The sequence below is a fragment of the Stigmatopora argus genome, chromosome 21, assembly GCF_051989625.1.
Source record: "Stigmatopora argus isolate UIUO_Sarg chromosome 21, RoL_Sarg_1.0, whole genome shotgun sequence".
Classification (NCBI taxonomy): Eukaryota; Metazoa; Chordata; class Actinopteri; order Syngnathiformes; family Syngnathidae; genus Stigmatopora; species Stigmatopora argus.
The window spans coordinates 2,884,421-2,904,038 of NC_135407.1; the positions used below are offsets into that span (position 1 = coordinate 2,884,421).

The 19,618-nt window shown below is 40.2% G+C and overlaps 1 protein-coding gene across 3 annotated transcripts in view; it reads right to left on the reverse strand.

Annotated features, from left to right (window-relative positions):
- The window catches only part of epha10 (EPH receptor A10), a 119,456-nt gene that overhangs the window by 68,584 nt on the left and 31,254 nt on the right, over positions 1 to 19,618 (reverse strand). Inside the window, exon 4 of one of the 3 annotated variants that reach the window (XM_077590168.1) lies at positions 11,329 to 11,519. The exons of the other annotated variants lie outside the window; for them this stretch is intronic. Within the exon in view, the coding sequence (XP_077446294.1) occupies positions 11,446 to 11,519 (74 nt within the window). The 3' untranslated portion in view covers positions 11,329 to 11,445. Of the gene's footprint in view, positions 1 to 11,328; positions 11,520 to 19,618 lie in introns of those variants that run through there. 3 annotated transcript variants of the gene reach the window in all.

The following is a 19,618-nucleotide window of genomic DNA, read 5'->3' on the forward strand; positions in this document are numbered from 1 at the left end:
TGAGGGTGCCCTTGACTAGTGCCACTGTTATCTTCACGCTTTGATGCCACTGCGCCAATCGGACAGAAAGACAGACAGACAAACCGAGGCCATAAGACATGACTCACATGCCAGGGACATTTAGCACGGTCTATAAACCTTGCGCTCACACCTACACTCTACATACACAGTCTCGCTTAACGGCCACGCAATCGCCCTCGCCATCTCTAGGCTACTGATTAAACGCGGAGCCAATCACCGAAGTAAAATAAATCAGTCCACGGCCTCTTCTTTGTTATGCTTAAAAAACAGACCTCGGAGGAAAAGACAAGATAATGCCGCCTTGTTAGTGAATCGAAAGAAGACTTGCAAGCATAGAAACGGCGGCCCGGAGACATAACCCAGTCTCGATAGCTGTTTGATTCCTTAAATTGCACGGAATTGGAATTCGGCAACAAATGTTCAAACGTTATTGTTTCTCCTTCTCTCGGGGGAGGTGCTAATGATGCCCACTTCCTCGGGAATACAGCGCCGGCGCGTAAAGGGATCATGACAGGCCTTAGATGGCAATGCTCTGAATATATAATATTCGTCATGGGAGTCTATATGGAAAACGCAAATGTCGGTGGACTTATTTTCAAAGCGTGGATGAGGATTTGTGTACATCTGGATAATTGGAATATCCAGGTGGAGGAGGTGCGCCCGTTCCCCCAACCGTGCGTGCATGCATACTAATCTGTAGCATGTGGATCATTCTTTACATATTCCACATGGCAGTCTGCGTGTACGCGTGGTTCAGCTGGGAGTGCAACATGGCTTTCGTGTGAAGAGTTTTTGGTCAATCAAGCTGCCTCGGGGTATTTTCATGCCATAAGATAAGCTTTAAGAGCCCATATGACATTCGCTTGTCCATCAGGAATTCTTGTGCTTTAGCTTTATTTATTTATTTATTTATTTTTCACAAGTCCCAGTTCGACTTTAGCCCGGGGCTTGCTGCACAAACTCATCATAATGCTAATGCAATAAATGCTACATAGCCGCATGCATGTCAATGTCCAATAACGAATGAAAAATACCATCGAGTCTGACGGGGCTAAAAGGAGGCGAGAGAGGGAAGGCATTAGTGAGGCTAAGACAGAAATAAACAGTTTTTAAGGTTAACAGTTTGTGGTCCACTTATTGGACAGCATATTTCTTTTCGCAAAACTCAAAACATACTTTAACAGAATGTTTTGATCGGAGGCAGTCTGCATTCGCCAGTAAATCTAAGAATGTATTTCTTTTACCATTGATACTCGACAGCAACAATTTTAAAGCAGGCATTGATTGTGGTGAAGGTCTATCTGATGTTTTTCTCCAATCATGTCAAGTTTGGTCTTGAAAGCATCTTATTTTTAAGTTTGAAAAGGTAAAGAAATGATGTATATATTGCAGTACACGGAAATTCCCAGCTTGTTGAAAAACAACTACATAGGATTTATATTTATTTTAGTGTTGTGCTCACAAGCAAGACCAAACGTCAAAGCGCAGGACTGAGTCTTTTTGAGAATTGAGTGCCAGACACGACCAAGTCTAGCTGAAAATCAGGAAACCCCGCGATGAAGTCAAAATCCAGACTAGCATAGAATAAAAGCCAACCCCAGAGCAGGCAGAGAAGAGTGATGAGGGGAATGAAGAGAGGAGTGCGATATGTAAGAAGACGAGGGGTGAAATGTGAAGTAATGAGGCCAGAATGAGGACTGCAGCTGTGTCGTGTCCAGCCAAACACACACAATGCAGCATAAAGGCAGCCAGCCATGGTGAGTGGAGAATGACAAATGACAAAGTGACAAATGTGTCATTGGGGAGCCGGTCGGCAGGAGTCCAGAGTTTCGCAGGCTTTGAGGAAAACACAAATCCAACACCACAACACACACAGGCAGACAAGTTCTGTCTGAAAGGGACAAACATCCAAGACTGGAGGGCAGGAAGTGGCTCCTGATTTGCTTTGGGTTTGTTAGTTTTGGAAGACTTGACTACCGTATTTTCTCGCATATTAGCCATCTCCAGGTTTTTTTTTTTACTATAGCGGTGATAATGGGGTTTTGGGCTCTGTGATTTTGCCAGGGTCAAAAGCACACATTAGGAGGAAAGCAAGAGAGAGGGAGCGACAGATAAAGAGGAGGGAAGAGATTTCAGATAAGAGCTTTGCCACCAGGGTTATTGCCTTTCTCCCACTCCGTATCGACTCAATCTATCGGGAGGGGAGATTTTCCCAGGGTGCCGTGTCAAAGGTACACAAACAAACTTTTCAATGCTAGTTACTCTTACGGTGGAGTAACCGCAGCCATCGAGGTGTAGCAAGACGTAAAACTAAGCAGCTCGGCGCAATGTGTATCATCATTTGCATCCGTGGGTTTGTGGAATGGACGCTTCCCAATCACGAGTGCCACAAGCGAAGGACATAAGGTCGCGCGAGACACGCTGCGACAAGCCGAGAGTAAAGTGGCGAGCCGGCCAAGGTATCGATCAAAGAGAAGGATCAAGCTTACGCGACAAAGATTGGGAAGGCATCCGAGCTTGAGGGAACAATGGTGAAGCGGGAGAAGTCAAGTCAAGGAGAATTGCGAGTGGGGAAACGTGTAATCCCCCCCCACACACACATGGCGAGTTGAATGGTTCAGCCCAGCAGTTCGGGAAGACGGTTGGAGGATGGATCGATCCAATCTCCCTGACAGGAGAGGAAAACTTTGCTTTCGTCTTTGAAAAAGAAGGGTTTAAAGGTGAAAAAGAGGAATGGAGTGAAAAAATTTGGCAAGTGAATGACTGGCATCATGATATACCTTAAAGCCGGGGTGCCAAAGTGGCTCGTTGGAACATTTTGTGTGGCGTGCGAAAATAAATCCCATGCATCAATCTCATTTTTTGGAAAAATCTAATTTAGGTCAAATTTCATTGAGATTATTGACAGTTCATTTTCATTTGTTACAGAATATGAATGCAAAAGAAGAGAATAATCCACTTCCCCAATTTTGTTTAAAAGAACAGACAAAAACCAGTAATGAGTCTAAGTTTATATTGGATCAAAACAGACTCGCCAATTAACCACGGGCGACCTTTTTTCAACATTCCTATTGTATTTGAGTCACAGAAGGTAGGTTTGAAATAAATCCTCCGCAATAGTAAGACCTTTAAATATAAAAACAAAAAACAAAAACAGCCATAAACAGTGGAGAGGAGTAGGAAAGTATATTCGCTCTCCCAGACAAACAGGATCGGACGTGTAGCACTATCAATGACACTCAAATGACTGAAATATTTATCCAGGTCGGCAGACATAAGGGCCCTTCGAAGGAAACCATAGCCACTGTGTAGCCCACAATAAGAATGAGTTCAACACCCCTTTCTTGGAGTACCAGACACGCACATCTGAATGAATTAGGTCTCGTGTAAGAGCGGTTATACGGCGCTGCAACTCGCTCTCCTAGCAACTGTGGCAACGCGTTGTCGTTTTGACACTGACGTACAATACAAAGGCACCCCGCGTTCCTGTGTGGGATGCAGCAGGCTTCACTTACCTTCTTCACATCAGTGACAAACGTTCCGCTCTTTGCGCGACCTTCATCTTATCCGACCGTGGCTTTCATGCGAGCAAATGATGCAAGAGCCGTATCGTTTGGGGAGCGGTTGCAATCATTGCCGGTGATTATTGCTCTATGATTGCCACAGTGGTACTTAAAGGCCTGTCTGTTTTCATTTGGAAAATCTGAAAATAAGAAGGACTTCATCTGGAAAGGGGGGGGGCTATCACAACTATTTGTTTGGATTTTTCAACAAGTTTTGGGGGACTTGAGTTAGAAAAATGTACATAGTCTCGAAAAAAGCTTCAATGAGTGATATAGCACTCAGCAAGAAAATGATTGACAAATGAATTGACAACTACTTTGGTAGTCCTTTCATCACTTTAAATGTGACTGAAAAATAATAAATTGTTGATGTATTTCTTTTACTTGTTTCTTCCAAATCAATAGTAAATATTCCCCAATGTATTAAATGATTAGTATTTTGGTTACAATTTTAAACAAAAAAAACATAGAAACTATTTTATTTTTACAAATATTTAGTAATTTAGTAATAGATATTTCATTATTACAATAAAAAATCTGAAACTAAACATTCTAATTGCAGTAATATTTACAGCAGATTATATTTATAATTAATAATTTGCTATTTGCTTTTACCTTTTGAATGCCTTTTAAAAATCTATTTACTTTTTTACAATAAAACAAAAAACAGGAAAACTAAAAATTCAGATTCCTCAAATCTTCAATTGAAGGGGATTATTTTTGCAATCTGATATTTGCAAACATCCGTTTGGACATCAGAAAAAAACTCAGTTTTTGGGTTCCGATGCAGATTTTCCAAATGAAATGAAAAGCCAGGAACAACCACGTCTAAAAATTTACAAGTCACAAACGTAGATGCAATAAATTCATCTCCCCAAAGTTTTAATGCGACTTTAAAACATATATTTTCATTTCCTCCAAGGAAATCAGCCAAACTTTCATTAGCACGCCAGTGTGCTCCTTAATCACCAACCACCGGCGCCACCGCCGCCTAGCGAACGGAAGTCTAGCGCAATCGGAAGCCACACTTAAGCAGGTGTAGAAAATGCACAGCCATGAAGTATTCTTACCTTGGGGATTTGCGCGACCCCCGTGATCATTCATTTGCGACCGCGTTTTATGTCCGGCACCTTTGCAAAGATGGATAACGTTTCCCAGCATCCTATCCATCTCCCATCATTCACTTTTAGCACCCCCCCTTTACTCCCCCCGTCCTGATTTTGCACTCCCACCTGGAGTAAATCACATCAGTGAGAAGGGCAGAGCGCGCAAATTCCACGTTTCTGCTGAAGGAGATTAGGCCCGAGTACAGAGGACCGGATTTAAATAAAGATCGCCTTCCCTAAAGGAGCTCATCCCCACCCCGGACTTACTGCGGCCATTTAGCGCTGGCGTCGTTTGTGTGCATTTTGGGGGGCATTCACACAGAGAATAAAGACTCCGTTAATGTTGCCCGTCTGTGCGATGCACACGTTTGTGTGCGGCATGATAAAACCGCTATGGGAGAGCAGCCCCTATCTCTCAGCAGCTTATCGGCGAGAATGTAAAATGAGTTTCCTAAAGATGCCGGACTTCAGAGAACAACCCCACACAAGCGCAGCTGCGTGGAAACGTGCATGTAAAATACCTGAAGGTCAATATGTACCTGTTACTTAACTCGAAAACACAGGGGGCTTGTTTGGTTCCCTGCGCCGGTCTTAACGGAAAACTGATATAGTGGTTAACACCTTGGCTACTGATAAGGGATTGGCTATCTTTCTCCAACTTTCTAGGGAAAAACAATATTATCAACTGACTGGAGGCAATGCAAATTTTGAATGTTGGACCATCAGGTCTTAATTCTGTTTAGAGCAGTCTTAAATCATTGGCTACCTTCTACAAATCCCGGTGCCTTAGAAGGGCAGCGAGCATCGTAAAATACAATACGCAATCTCGGCTTCCACCACTTCAACCTGCTGCCCTCTGGAAAGCACTACAGACCCATAACAGCCAAGACAAACAGACTCAAGGACTGTCACCATACTCAACTGAGTTCTGCACCTAGGACCTAATCCAGATTTATTGCTCTTAGTCACTTTGAACCACTTACCCATGTTGACTACTACTTATACTGCTTATTTGTTTTTTTGAACACTTATTTATCTATTACTATGTATTGATTCTTTATTTAGCATTCCTATATATTGATTATCTATGTGTTTGTTTGTTGGTGAAAGCTTTAAATCTCAATATATTTGTATAATGACAACAAAAGCATTCAATTCAATTCAATTCGATACCGTCGACTAGCAAGTACATTTATTTTGCTCTGTCCAGTAAACGTAAAAAAAATATTTTAATGAATGCATTGCCTGCTATTAACGCCACTTAACAATTTGATGTGCAAATGAACATTCGACCGTCACTCGCAGTTGATGAAGACAAACTACAGTATTTGAAAAGAAACGACACCATTCCCATCTGTTCCTCTTTCAGCACTGTTCAATTTTTCAACTCTTTTATTTAAAAGTACTCTACGTGGCTTTCGGCCGAACAAGCGTTTGACTTGAAGTCTGCTCTGTTTAATATGGAGTCCCTGGATTTAGGTGTCACTTTTGTCTCCCATTATCCCAAGATTGGATAAACAAGCTCAGGGCTCTGTCTGCACTGCGTTCGATGATAATATGCCTGTCTAGAAATCCAACTGAGTACACCATATTATGGCTTAATCCCAAACTCATCAAACACTGAAATGCACTGATCAACTAAAACTGAGATTGCCTGTCCTGCCTCACATCGGTGACCTTGGAACGAATAATTGCGCACTATATTCTGTTAAAACATAGCAATACTCTGTAATTATCATCATTGCATCCCTTTTGAAATTAAATACGCCGTGTTAGATGAAAGGATAGAAAAGAACATGCCATTATGCTGCGATAAATCAGTAAGCATGTAATCAGATGCAGACAAAACGACAAAAGACATGCAGATGCAAATATCCAAAGTCATAATGAATGCAAGGCACACTTTTGTTCTTGCTTCAAGCAAGTCAATTCATCTAACGACTCGACTGAAGTAGGAAGATGAATGATAATGGCAAGATTGTATTAGAACGCTTGCATTATTAATACCTACGTATACATTGGGTTCGCTTGACCAACAGAGGAAAGTAAGTATGAAGATTTTGCAGGGGATTATTTTCATTTGAATAGCTGTACATTATCTTATTTCGAGGACGGCTCATTTGTTTTCTTATTTTCCATTGCATGACAAAAAAAAATTGTGTCATACGAGGAAACATTTGATGCAAATTATAAAACGTATTTGTGTTCAAACTGCCACTTTACTAAATGGGGTCTCTTTCTGAAAGGTTTTGCAGCTGAGCTACTTGAGAATTTCCACTTTTATGCAGCAAAGATTTCTTTCAATCCCTTTGCTTGATTGTAAACACACCATTATACTCTTCTACGAAAGTAATGAAAGCATTCCAAGTTCATCTTGTACTCACCAGTCCAATAATCTCAATGATTTCTATCTTCATATTTCAGAACATTTTCATTTTTAGCCAACAAACAAAACAAGAGATGGAAAAATCTTGGGCCCCTTTTTTCAAAATTGCTCTGGTACCAGCTAGCATTTGTTGATTTCTGTAGTAAAATTCAGATATTTGACTAATAGCCTCTATCGTTTTGATAAGTTGCTTATTTAACTCATTAAAATACACATAAATAATTATTCCCAAATTTCCCCATTATGCAAATTTTACTCCAATTAGACTCCCGCGAACATATGAAGCCAATGCACGCGATTTGCTTTTTTTTGGCGATCCACGAAAAAGGAAGCGGCGGTTCGGTTTGTGACCTCCGGGCTGCTAATTTGACAGACACAGCTCACACATCTCACTTAGCCAAACAGAAGCTCACAGCGCATTAAGTAAACAGCAAATTTCAACATTTCCCTCAATTTGCCCATCGTATGAACGAGTCGCGTATGTGACGGAATCTCTCCGTCTGCGTGGTTTGCTGGAGGGTTCCCTCGAGCACCTTCTGTACGCGCTGGTGGCGGGTGAGAAATTTCCATCTATAAACACTGACATCAATAACGACGCTCTCTCTCTCTCTCTCTCTCTAGGTCTCTTTCTCTCTCGCTCGCCGCTGACTGACCGTTGTTTATATGGCTGTAAAATTCAATTAGGCTGCAGGCGAGCAGGCCGGCCTGCATTACAGCCTGCCAGGGTGACATTTCATTTGCAATGAATCATGGGCCAGAGGAGGGCCTGGCAGGCGAGCAAAACAACACTTCCAATGCGATCTGTCCACTTTTTTCGCCTGTTTTTTTTTCTTCTCCGTATCCCTCCGCCTCTTATACAGTGCTCTATAAAAGGGTAGCTCAAGTCAAAAATCCACTTTGAATGTTGGCCTTCAACCCGAACAGCTCAATTGAACTTGATGATGCTTCTCTTCATTTGAAATTCTTTTGTAGTCATCTCCATACTGATGCCTTTGAACAATGAGATCCCTCTGATGCTGGGGAAACTCTCTGCGGATCATGGTTTTGCTCGGAAGAAAGATCACAAAACGGTCAGTAACGATGTGGTCAGACAACTTCATCTGGCCTTGATTAACGTATTTTCTGCACTATATGGCGCAACGAAAAGAGTCACTGCGTCTTATGATATGAATTACTGGTTAATCATTGTATGAAATTCCCTTAAGCACTCCATCTAGTTGATGTATACCACAAAAAAATACTACTACTGTAGTTCCATCTAGTGGATGTATAACACAATCCCCCAATGCTGCTATTACAGCTCCATCTAATGGCTCTATAACCCAACCTACTCCTCCTACTACTACTACTATTACAGCCCCATTTTATCACAATCCCCCAATGCTGCTATTACAGCTCCATCAAATAGCTCTATAACAACCTACTCCTACTACTACTACTATTACAGCCCCATTTATTGGATACATATGACCCCACCTATCATTAATACAGCTTTATTTAGTGTATTTATAACCCAATCCCCTAGTACTACTACTACTACCACCACTACCACAACTACTACTACTGCTGCGTTTTATAATCCAGTGTGCCTTACATATAAAACAAATTTAAGACAGGCCATTCATTAAAGTAGTGCCTTCTACTCTGGCGCAGCTTATAAAAATACTGTCCATGTTATTTCACTCACTACTACTATTTACCAAGCAAGAATTCACAAATTCCTGAGTGTGTCTAGTGGCCAGAATGGCTGTCCAATGACTTATTTACAATGTTTGGCCAACATAACGGCCCTCCTCAGGAAAGCTGGACTAAAATGTGGCCCTCGTGCTATTGGAAAAGTCAGCAGTGCCTCCTCGGGCATCCCCAGGGGACAAGTCAATTTGTCCTATTTGGATTGAGGACATCAGCGCTGTGACAGCCTGGCTGGATGGCGGTCTGAAAGACAGCTACATTGCGGGCTTGGAATTGAACCCTGAGAGGCAGACGCTTTCTTTGAATCAATAATTTACGAAGAGCGACCTGAGCTAAAATGAACGCTCTCAAAATTAGATGGGGGAAATGAGAGCAGGTCTCTATTGTTAAGTGGAAAGGGCAAGATCTATGAGCAGAGCGTTGGGACAGAAAAACAAAAATATGACTGTAGTTAGTTATATGATATGATTGTTTTTCTTTCGGTTTATGAATACCTCGTAAAAAGGTTTATGTTGGTGATTTTATTTGAACGTGAAAGGGAAATAAAGTCAAGACAACAAACACGGCAGTGAAAGGGCTGTCACAATTAAGCAATTGCTTACTATCAAACTATTTTGAGAGTCGAATCATTTAGACATCATGACTCTTTTATATACTATACATTTTTGATTTTATTACTGATTCTTTAAAAATAATGGGGGGAAAAGTGGATACAAATTTTCATTTTAGGGGGGTTTCAAATTGTCAAACTGAGTTTTTTATTTATTTTTTGTTTTATTTGGGGGTTTTATATTCATTAAAATGACCAATGACTCCTTTTCAATATTACATTGTCACAAACCCCATGATTTTTTTTAAAACACTGCTCAAGCAAAATTATTTCAAACCTATTTTTCCTTCACAGCTTAAAATACATCAACTTCAAGCCGACAAATGTATGAAATTTGAATCTAGAGTTGGCGATTGCCGATACTTTGAAACCGAATACATGGTTATTATTCCTGAGCGACATCATTCAAACACAAAACAGATTTGACTACTACCTCATAAATTCAACATGAATTGGACGTCTATCACTCTCAAGACAAATCTTTAGCTCTGCAAGCCAACCGATAAGCGGCGTCTTATCTCAAGCATCAGTTTGCTTCCTTGCTGTATTGTCATGCAAAATAGTCCCCCTTCTTATCGCCAGACTATTAAACATGTCCTTTTTCATCTTGCAGTTGTTGCAGTATTGCACCCGCGTCTTGCCGTCCGTCCAATAGTTCCCTGCCGATCTAGCACCGTCTGCTTTACTATCGCTGCCACATAAACTCGGACAAGATTTATGCAAGCGCTAAATGAGAATAATGACATAGCGCAGGTGGCTGACTCATAAAATCCCAGCTTCTGTGTGATTTTGCAAGTACCCGAATGGGAAAGGCGAAGGTGTGTGACTTCAATGGTCAATAAAAAAAACGAGCTGATTCATCATTAAGGTTGCCACAATGGCTTTTCGAAGATCATTGGCTGCCATTGACGGTGCTAGACGCCCAATCCACTTGGACAGGGAGAGGGCGAATGCGATGCAATGTTCATATGCCACGGATTGGATGTCAATGCCAGTTCAGGGTCAGCCTGCAAAGTTTAAATAAATGGGACGGCAGTCATTGTCAATGGTAGGTAATGAGTTGATATTTATATTAAATATTTTTGGGGAAATCATGAAAATATTACTCAGTTAATCAATTTTAAATGACGAAAAATAACTAAATGTAAAATAAAGAAAACTATGCTTTTTTTCCAGGTCATATATAAATCATGTATATCACATGTGTCAAAGTGGTGGCCCGGGGGCCAAATCTGGCCCGCCGTATCATTCTGTGTGGCCCGGGAAAGTAAATTATGAGTGTCGACTTTCTGTTTTAGGATCAAATTAAAATGTATAGTATGGATGTATATTAAATTTCCTGATTTTCTCCGTTTTAAATTAATAATTGTAATTTTTAATCATTTTTTTCTGTGTTTTTAGTTCAAAAATAATTTTGGAAAATCTAAAAATATATTTAAAAAAAGCTAAAATAAACATTGTTTTAGATCTATAAAAAACTGAATATTCACGGCTTTTAATCCAGTTCTTTTAATCCATTTATTTAAATATTATATCTAAAATGGTCCGGCCCACGTGAAATCAAGTTGACGTTAAAGCGGCCCGCGAACCAACCCCGAGTCTGACACCCTTGATGTATATATTTATACACATACACACAGGAATATGCTAGTTTGATAATCACAAAAAGACTAACAACTATTAACAGTTAAGAAGCCACAAAACAGAGCATTTGGGTCCTTTTAGTTTAGTTTAAACAAATCCAATGAAAAAGCCTATTAACCACCTATCAAAATAGTTCCCGACGATTGGGGCCCTACACGTCGTGCCTTTTTATATTTAACGTTTGTCAATTATTGACAAACAACGTGCGGGTGCTCAGGCGTGTTGATGCGGCTTCCAGCCGACTCTGACCTTCCTCTCACTCCCCCCCGACTTCCTTCCCGTCTTCCCTCCCCAGAGTCATCCATCATTCCCCTTCATACTCCCGTCTTTTGTCCGTCCTCAATATAATCCAGCAGTCCTTCTCGCTGTCTAACTGGATGATACTTGCACTCCTTAATCACGGACAGGGGCTTCATAAATACGTCATCCATCACAGTCGGAGGGGCACGCGAACTCCAAACAAACGCCGCCATTGATCTGGCAGGGTTGTCGTGTGGCTTATTCGTGCAAAGACACACACACGCACGCACACACACACAAAATCAATACCTTAAGCAATTAAATGAACATCACTTGTATAGTTTCATAATAAATGTTACATATTTAACTTTTTGGGATGAGCAAATAAAGTCGACAGTGAGCATAATCAATAATGAATCAGTGAGCTACCTTTTAATGTTTTAGCATGTTGTACAAAAGATCCAAAAATACGAAATTATATATATATATTACTCTTAAATTTCTTTAAAAGTTTTTTATGTAATAGTTTGACGCATCCAAATAAAATGGAAAAACGGGATATATTGTATTATTACAATGTTTTTAAATAAAAAAGGAAGTAGAAATACTTGTGTTATCCTTTCATTAAATATACACTTTTTTCACTATATTCACAAATTAGATTTTTAACGAAAAAGAAAAATGAAAGGGCATTTTTTTAAATCTATGAATTCCAATTTCTTTTAGCTATATAGAAAATATATACAAAGAAAAATAGCAATCAATATTTCATTTTATCTTTACGCTTTTCCTTGCTTTTTTAATGAGAAAACGGCTAATATTCATATTTCTGAGCCTCTTATGATGCATATTGACGTATCCTTGTTGAATGTAAATTCAGGCATCATGGGGTTAATATCAGTAGGAAAAATATCTGAGTGCAGTGAAAATGTCACCCACAACGCACACCCCGGGATACCAACCACTTCCCACTGTGCCCACTTTGTGCCTGCGCATGTATTCACAAGTGAGAAACAGCTAAAAATGAAAGCAAAAAAAACAAACAAAAACTGCTGACATAAAAAGATCAAGTGTCATCCCAAAACGTGCAAAAAAACCCTCTTTGAGAACGGTTTACCATAAATTCCTGATCCCGAATGCGTGTTCTTGCAACGTTTTACTCCGTTCCGCGTCAGTGTTGAAGGTACTAATAAGCCTGTCCGTCCAAAAGGATTATGGGATATTTCATCAATCGGAGGAACTCTGCATAATTGCACATCACAACAAAGAATGTGCATGACTGAGCCCAGGTGACGGAAACAGATGGGTGAGTAATGACAAAGTAATTCGCACGAGGCCTGCTTTAACCACGCGTACTGTACTGTTGATTCGGAGCCATGCATACCAATGCGAAACGTGTGAAATGGATGAATGCAAATGCGCTATTCTACAAAATTGCGTGGACAAAGTTTACATATATGTGTCATGGTGACTAAACGTGCTTTGGCGCCAACGTGCCAGAGGGCAGGTGCGACGAATGATCACGTAATGACGGAGGCAGAAGCGGAAAAGCCAAGCGAGACGAGGCCAAGCTGTGAATGTGAAGACAACAGCCGGCACGCGCACGCCAGAACGACATCATAGCCCGTTGTAGTGTTGCTCCGATGACGTTCTTGGGTCCCTAAAACTCAGTGGCGGTCCGTGCATTTTCTCGTAGCGCCTTCAATGGGTAAAATCCACTTCCCAGCAGCATTTAATGATTAAATACAAATACTGGAGCTTTTCAGATATTAGAACCGGGCCGGGGGTGATTTTCCCGGGAAAAGACAGCGATGGATATCAATGGCGAAAAATTGCACTAAAATTTGGTAAAATCCACTTTCTAGCAGCATTTAGTGATTAAATACAAACACTGGAGCTTTTCAAATATCAGAACCGGGCCTACAATAGAAATATTATTTAGGGATATAGCCATATTTTACTCACCAAAAATCATTTTTAACTGTACACAATATCCATCCTCCTTTCCTTTTTCCTTCTTTTCTATTGCCATCGAAGCTAATGCTGAAAGTCGAGCCTGTCCTGTCGTATTTCTGCCATAGTCCGTCTTGAAAATGGCTTTAAATCAACACAACAATACATTTGCTTGTACAGCTCGCTAAAGATACAGCTCTGGCTAATCACTAGCCAATCATAGTTGGTGAAAGCGATGACGTATCCCTACGCCTGCGACAATGCATTGTGGTGTTGCCAACTCGCAATCTGATTGGTTAAAGCAACATCAAGTATTGATGGACAAAATATAATATATGATTCAGATTTCTTAGGTCAGCAGAGAAGGCCTTGAAGGCCCTGAAGACTTTTAAGTGCGCCTTATAGTCGTGAAAATACGGTAAGTTTAAAGAATATATAGATAAGATTTTACATGCATATTTAGCCTCGATGTGACGTTCTATTGTTAATGCTATAATGTATAATGTTTGTTCTTGGTCTCTTGCAAAATAAATTAATGTAAATTAATACTCCAATGTGACATGTTTTTCCTTTTCATTGCACATTTTTGGGCTGTTGTGAGTCACAGACCGGTGCGATTCATATTCTGGAAAAACTCCACTCAAATCACAAATGTAAATACATATTTTAGTAACAAATTTAGCACTTGGTATCAAATGAGCACTGAGATCACAGATGAACTGATTTGGACGCCGATCGTCACCAATGCCCAGGGCTATAATTAAAAAAGTAATTTTCCGCGCAAGGACATCTTTTCTAATAACTGTGTTTGTATCGCCACGTCCGGTCGCCATCTTTTCATTTTCTCTACTGTTCTACCTCAAGAAGTACATTTCACCAAGGTTAAGTGGGGGCAGATAGCTCTATACACAGATCCCACATCAATTTTGAACAGATGGAAAGTTATTAGTGAAGGTTGAATGGGGAGGGGGGGGGGGGCAAGAAGTGATTGTGGGACAGCAGGGCAATTGCTACACACTGGCCTCTCACCCAAAATGGATAATTTTTGAACCCATTCAATTCTTTAGATGTGGCGAATAAAGTCTGGGTGTGGGTTAGTAATCCTTAACTAAAGGAATTGCTTTTTCACTGACCTAGAAATACTCACATGATTTGGGTCACCACCGACTGACACCTCAGTAATATCATAAATATATAAAAATCAAGAAAGGAATCATTTCAAAGAATAGTCCTACATTTTAGTCCTTTCATCATCAAAAAAAAGATACATTAAGCGTTTTTAAACGATATGGCTTTCCATCGTTATGGGCAGCCGGTGAGTTAAAAAAAAAGAATAAAAATATTTCAAATTAAGTTATTCATGCTATTGTATTATTCTCCCTAAACCTCCATTTCCTTTTCTGTGATAATTTCATGTGGCGGCCAAAAGAAATGAGGATGTCATATCACGCGAGAATAAAACGTGATTAAAGCCAGAGCGCCAACCTGTTCCTGAATGCATTCATGTCGTCGTGTTTAATGCATGAATCTGGCATGGAGGTTTCAAAGTGGGAAGGGCGGGTGCCTCTAATGTGCTGGCTTTTGCTGTGCTTGAAGCGCCGTCTCACTGCTTGCGACAAGTTCTCTTATCTCTCCTCTTCCCCCACTTTGTTCCGTACTATAGATCTTTGTTCCGCAACATTAGCACGGCCTTGGAAATCCTCTTATTCACATCAACCTTTCTTTAAACTTTCTGTTTCAAGAGCCACCGAGCTTCTACTTTCCTCTCTTCTCACCTGACTTGGATTCAGTTCCGCTCAGGCATTGTTCACCTGCTTTTCACGTTTTGTGCAAGCATCCTCCTCCTCTTTCCACTGTGTATGCATTTGAATGGCTCCGCCGCTTTTACAATTCATATTTTATGCATTGGGCTCCCTTGCAAAGCGACTAACAAACAGCACAAGCGCCAGAATTCTCTGACAGTTCACTCTTAACTCATTGGCTGGCAATGACAGTGATACCCGCGCCAGGTCTGCTCTAAAAACAAACTGTTTTTTACATTAACGACACAGGCACGCTCGTATTTTAACACACAAACTAGCAAAACAATTCGCCAACTGTTCTTTAAGTTTTTATGTTGTATTGCGACTATTTTGGGTACGTCGCCTCCATATTTTGGGTCATACATATTGGAACGTTAGGTATAGTAGAAGCAAAATGCGATCAGATTTGAATTACAATTACAAGCTAACAATTGTTGTTGTTGTTGTTGTTGGAGTTTGGCTATTAATATTGAGCTACTTTTTGGTTATTGGTAGAGAACAGATCATAATGCATTTTTGTAGGTATATTCTGGGGATGCAGATTATTGGAGCCACATTTGTTTAACATTATTTAATATTAATTCTGTTAGGAGTTTGCCAATAAAGGTTAGTCAGGGTAGAAATGGATTTACTGGTGCCTAGGTTGCATGTAAGAGTATGAGTAAAATCACATTATTGTTTTGAGTGAAAAGAAATTAAAAATGTTAAATACAGCAAATATTTGCAGTTATTTTTCATGTTTTTCCTAAATAGAAAAAAATGATTTTATTTAATATTAGTTAAAAAAAAATACATGTTTAAAATGTTCCAAGTAAATAAAATAATGTTTTCTATCAAATAGTTCCCTGCTATTGACAAAAGTAGAAAATAAATTTATCTAAACTGGGAGGATTGGCGGCCAATGTTCAGATTTCAGTGCGATTGACGGTGCTAGACGTCCAATCTATTTTTACTGGAAGGGTCAAATTGACAATTTTTAAATGTATTTGTTCAATGGCAGCCAGTGAGTTCAACGAATGCCTAACAAACGGTTTAAATCCAGAAATTAACTCATCGACTACCACTAAGTCTATTTACATCTTACCACATGTTGCTCGGCAGGCCAGCCAAATAAATATATCAGATGCCCTTCCCAAAAGAGCATGTTCACTCACCCTCAGGAGACAATGAATTATTTAAAGTGAAGGCAGGTGGAAGAGATGACTAACAGAAGTCGGGGGGGACGCTGCTAGGGACGAGATGGATGGGGAAAGGATGGGTTGGGGGGAGCGGGGGTACCAGATGGGCAAAACGGGCACATGGCCAAGGAGATTGGCTCTATGGCGAAATGGTGACAAATGTGGGAAGTCATCAGCATTTTGAATTAAGGAAGGGATTACTCATTGATTTAAGAGAATTAGTGAGGACCTGGAATTCAAAGAAAATGGATGGGGAACTAGGTTCAAAATTGGAACATTTTTACCAGGAAACCATTAGAATTAAAGCCTTAAGTAACATAGCATACCATATAGCGTAACATAGCATACCATATAGCATAACCTAATATAATGTTACACTAACGCTACAGTTTAAGAATAGGCAGTCAAAAGTTTATAAAATAAAAATCATGATTTAAGATGAATAAATAGAATTGGAGGAAAATTTCAACAGCTATATTGCTTTAACGTGCATTTTTTAATCTGAATTTCTTCCAAAACGGTACTATACATTAATTCTTTTTATTTCAAATGATTTCTGTATTATTTTATTACACATCACAAAATAATATTTGCAGGTAACACTAATACTACGATTAGATGTCAATCAGGAAGACCACAATTGGCCCGCGGGCTGCAAATTTGAGACCGCTGCCATATGGAAATGTAATAAAACCATTTGAGAAAAAAAATTAAAGCATAAATGGTTTAAAACTGCTAGTAAAACCCTCTCAAAAGACCCGAGTGCCTTCTTTTTGATGAACTACAACTCCACAAGTACAAGCGCGCTGATGAAAACATGATTCGAGAGCCACCCAACCCCCTGCAAACAGTCCTGAAGAGCATTTTATACTCTTTGAATAAAAATTAAGCCAGTTTCTGCATGCTCGAGAGTGCGTGGGGGGTAAATAGGTCAGAGAAGAGATGATGAAAAGTGGGAAAAAAGTCAAGGGGAGACGACAGGAAGGAACTGCGGGGTGGGCCGAGCCGCCACCAGGCGCCTTGTTGAACAGCAAACAACACTAAGATAAGAGAATACGCTAAAGGCACACGCGCAGTAATTACATAGCAAAGAGCGAGTCCGCCTTAATTAGAAAAAGGAAGCGCGAGTGAAACACATGCGCAGAATAGTGAGGTGAATTATTACATAATTTATTTTGCCTTTGGACCGGAGCGTCTGCTGGTGTTTCATCATTTCTTAATGAGACTGAAGAACATGTGTGCAGTGGAAAGCCACATTTATTCGATAAAGGCAACCAGTAAAAGCGTATAAAGCTCTACTTTTTTTTCCAATTTTTCATTCTTTTACGTTTTCATTTCCCACGGAGAAGCTGAGCGAGCACATATGCAAATGGTTGGAACTGGAGGCCGGTCTCCCCGTGTTCATTAGCGGGAGCAAAATAGTCGGCGGTTATCTATAGCGTATATTCAATTTCAAGTGTCGGAGAGAAATGACCCTGAGCTTTTCAACAAACGCGTACGTTGGCGACAATTAGATAGTCGTTTGGCGCTGAAGGCCAAAATGGAGAGCGGGGAGGTTGGATTTGATTTTTTTTCTTCTCTTGAGGTTATAGTCAAAGGCTGTTTTTCTAAGGGAACCTTTTTGGATAAAAGGTTTTAAAAGTTTAAGCCCGCGAGATAACCTTCTTTGAGTCAATATTTTTTTTCCCTTTCGTGCAATTCAGAAAGAATGTGCGCTTCTTTTGCACAGCTTGGTTCCAAGCTGAAATGTGTCATATTTAACAGACATAATTTCACACAATATACCACGCGTGTCAAACTGAAGGCCCGGGGGCAAGAAATAGCCCACCTCAGCCTTTAGGTGAAATAAATAATGATCTAATGTTACGTTTTTAATCATTGAAAAGATTCAAATAGATTGGGCAATTTTTCAGAAAAAAATAATAATAATAGGGATAATAGAGTTTTTTCCCCCATCCTTATGACAAATAATCCCATAATTTAACGTAATTAATCAAGCCTGAGAGAAAAAAAACCCAACTCATAGAATGTCTACATGCCTAAAACATAATAAATAGAAATAGAAGAGCAGGATGTGTAAGAAATAGTAGTAGTAGTAGTAGTATTAAAGATACCTTAGAATACAGTGACTTTTTAAGACCTTCCAGGCCGTGACCGGACGTTTGGTCGCCGGACTTTTGGTCGCCGGACGTTTGGTCGTGGACGTTTGGTCGCCCGGGACCAAATATAAAAAAAACTACACGCACAAAAATATACATTTTAAACAATAACTACTCCACTATTGCTACTGACAATTCTGCATGAATCCAGTGTCTCTGCTGTCCAACTTGGCCATTACATTACATGGTGCTAATAATCCTCTCCTGGCCAACAAAGCGCATCTTGTTATCAGTAGCTACTCACAGGCTGTTCAATAATATTGACCAGCATTGAGACACTTCACACTTGCTTGTTTACACGCATGTAGATGACACAAATGTTATAGACAAACACTGCAGCGATCTCCCCATCACATGTAAAAATCAGATCTTTTTTTTAAACCTATCCCTGAAAAGGACCCGATCAGGCCCAATCTGCCATCACATAATCGGACTATGGAATCATTCTTTAATTTGCATGCAACCCTCTGCCCAGTGATGACATCCCCCCACAATGCATTGCACGACAACCCAAGCTGAGCTGTGAAAACTTTCTATTGCACTTTTTCTCGCTTCTGACGGAGTGTCTGAGCGGCTTGACGTCAGCGTGCTTCGCCCACCCGACCCCGCACAGCTGATGCCCGAGTATGAACATTCGAGCGTGTGTGGTTTTGGCCGCGTGTAAATGCCAGGAGTGAAGCTGTGGTTTGCAACAGAATGAGGGCACAGTACATTAGTCACTGTGTTCACCCACTGAAACGCATTGTGGCGCCTCGGCGCTCCGTGGAGCGCGCCTGCTGATGTGCGCAACAATGGCCTGGTTTGTTTTTGCATCTTTTTTGGATGCGCGCATCTAGTGGGGGAACGTGACGGATGCCATGTGGCACTCCCTGATGTCAAAAGCAAACAAAGGGGGCCTGCCGACGCATCTTATTTTTCAGGAATCTGACTTTGAATAATAATATCTGTTTTCTATCTCATGTATTTTTGATGTCGAGTATAAAATAGTGTCATCTACGGGTGGGACACCGTAGCCCTCCGGCTCATATTCCAGTGTGGTTTATGTATGGATTTTTTCTTGAGGAATGATTTTGGTAAAAATATTTGATAATACAAGGTGGACAGCCTCAGGTGCAGTGTTTCGAGAATCATCAATTATTTATTTGAATACTTGATAAGGAGCCCTTTTTTTTTTTTTTACAAATAAGATCGTAAATGGGAAAGACTGGATTTTCTAGTTTTAAAAGTCAATTGTCAGCTAGTTATTGTTTTTGATTTTTGTTTT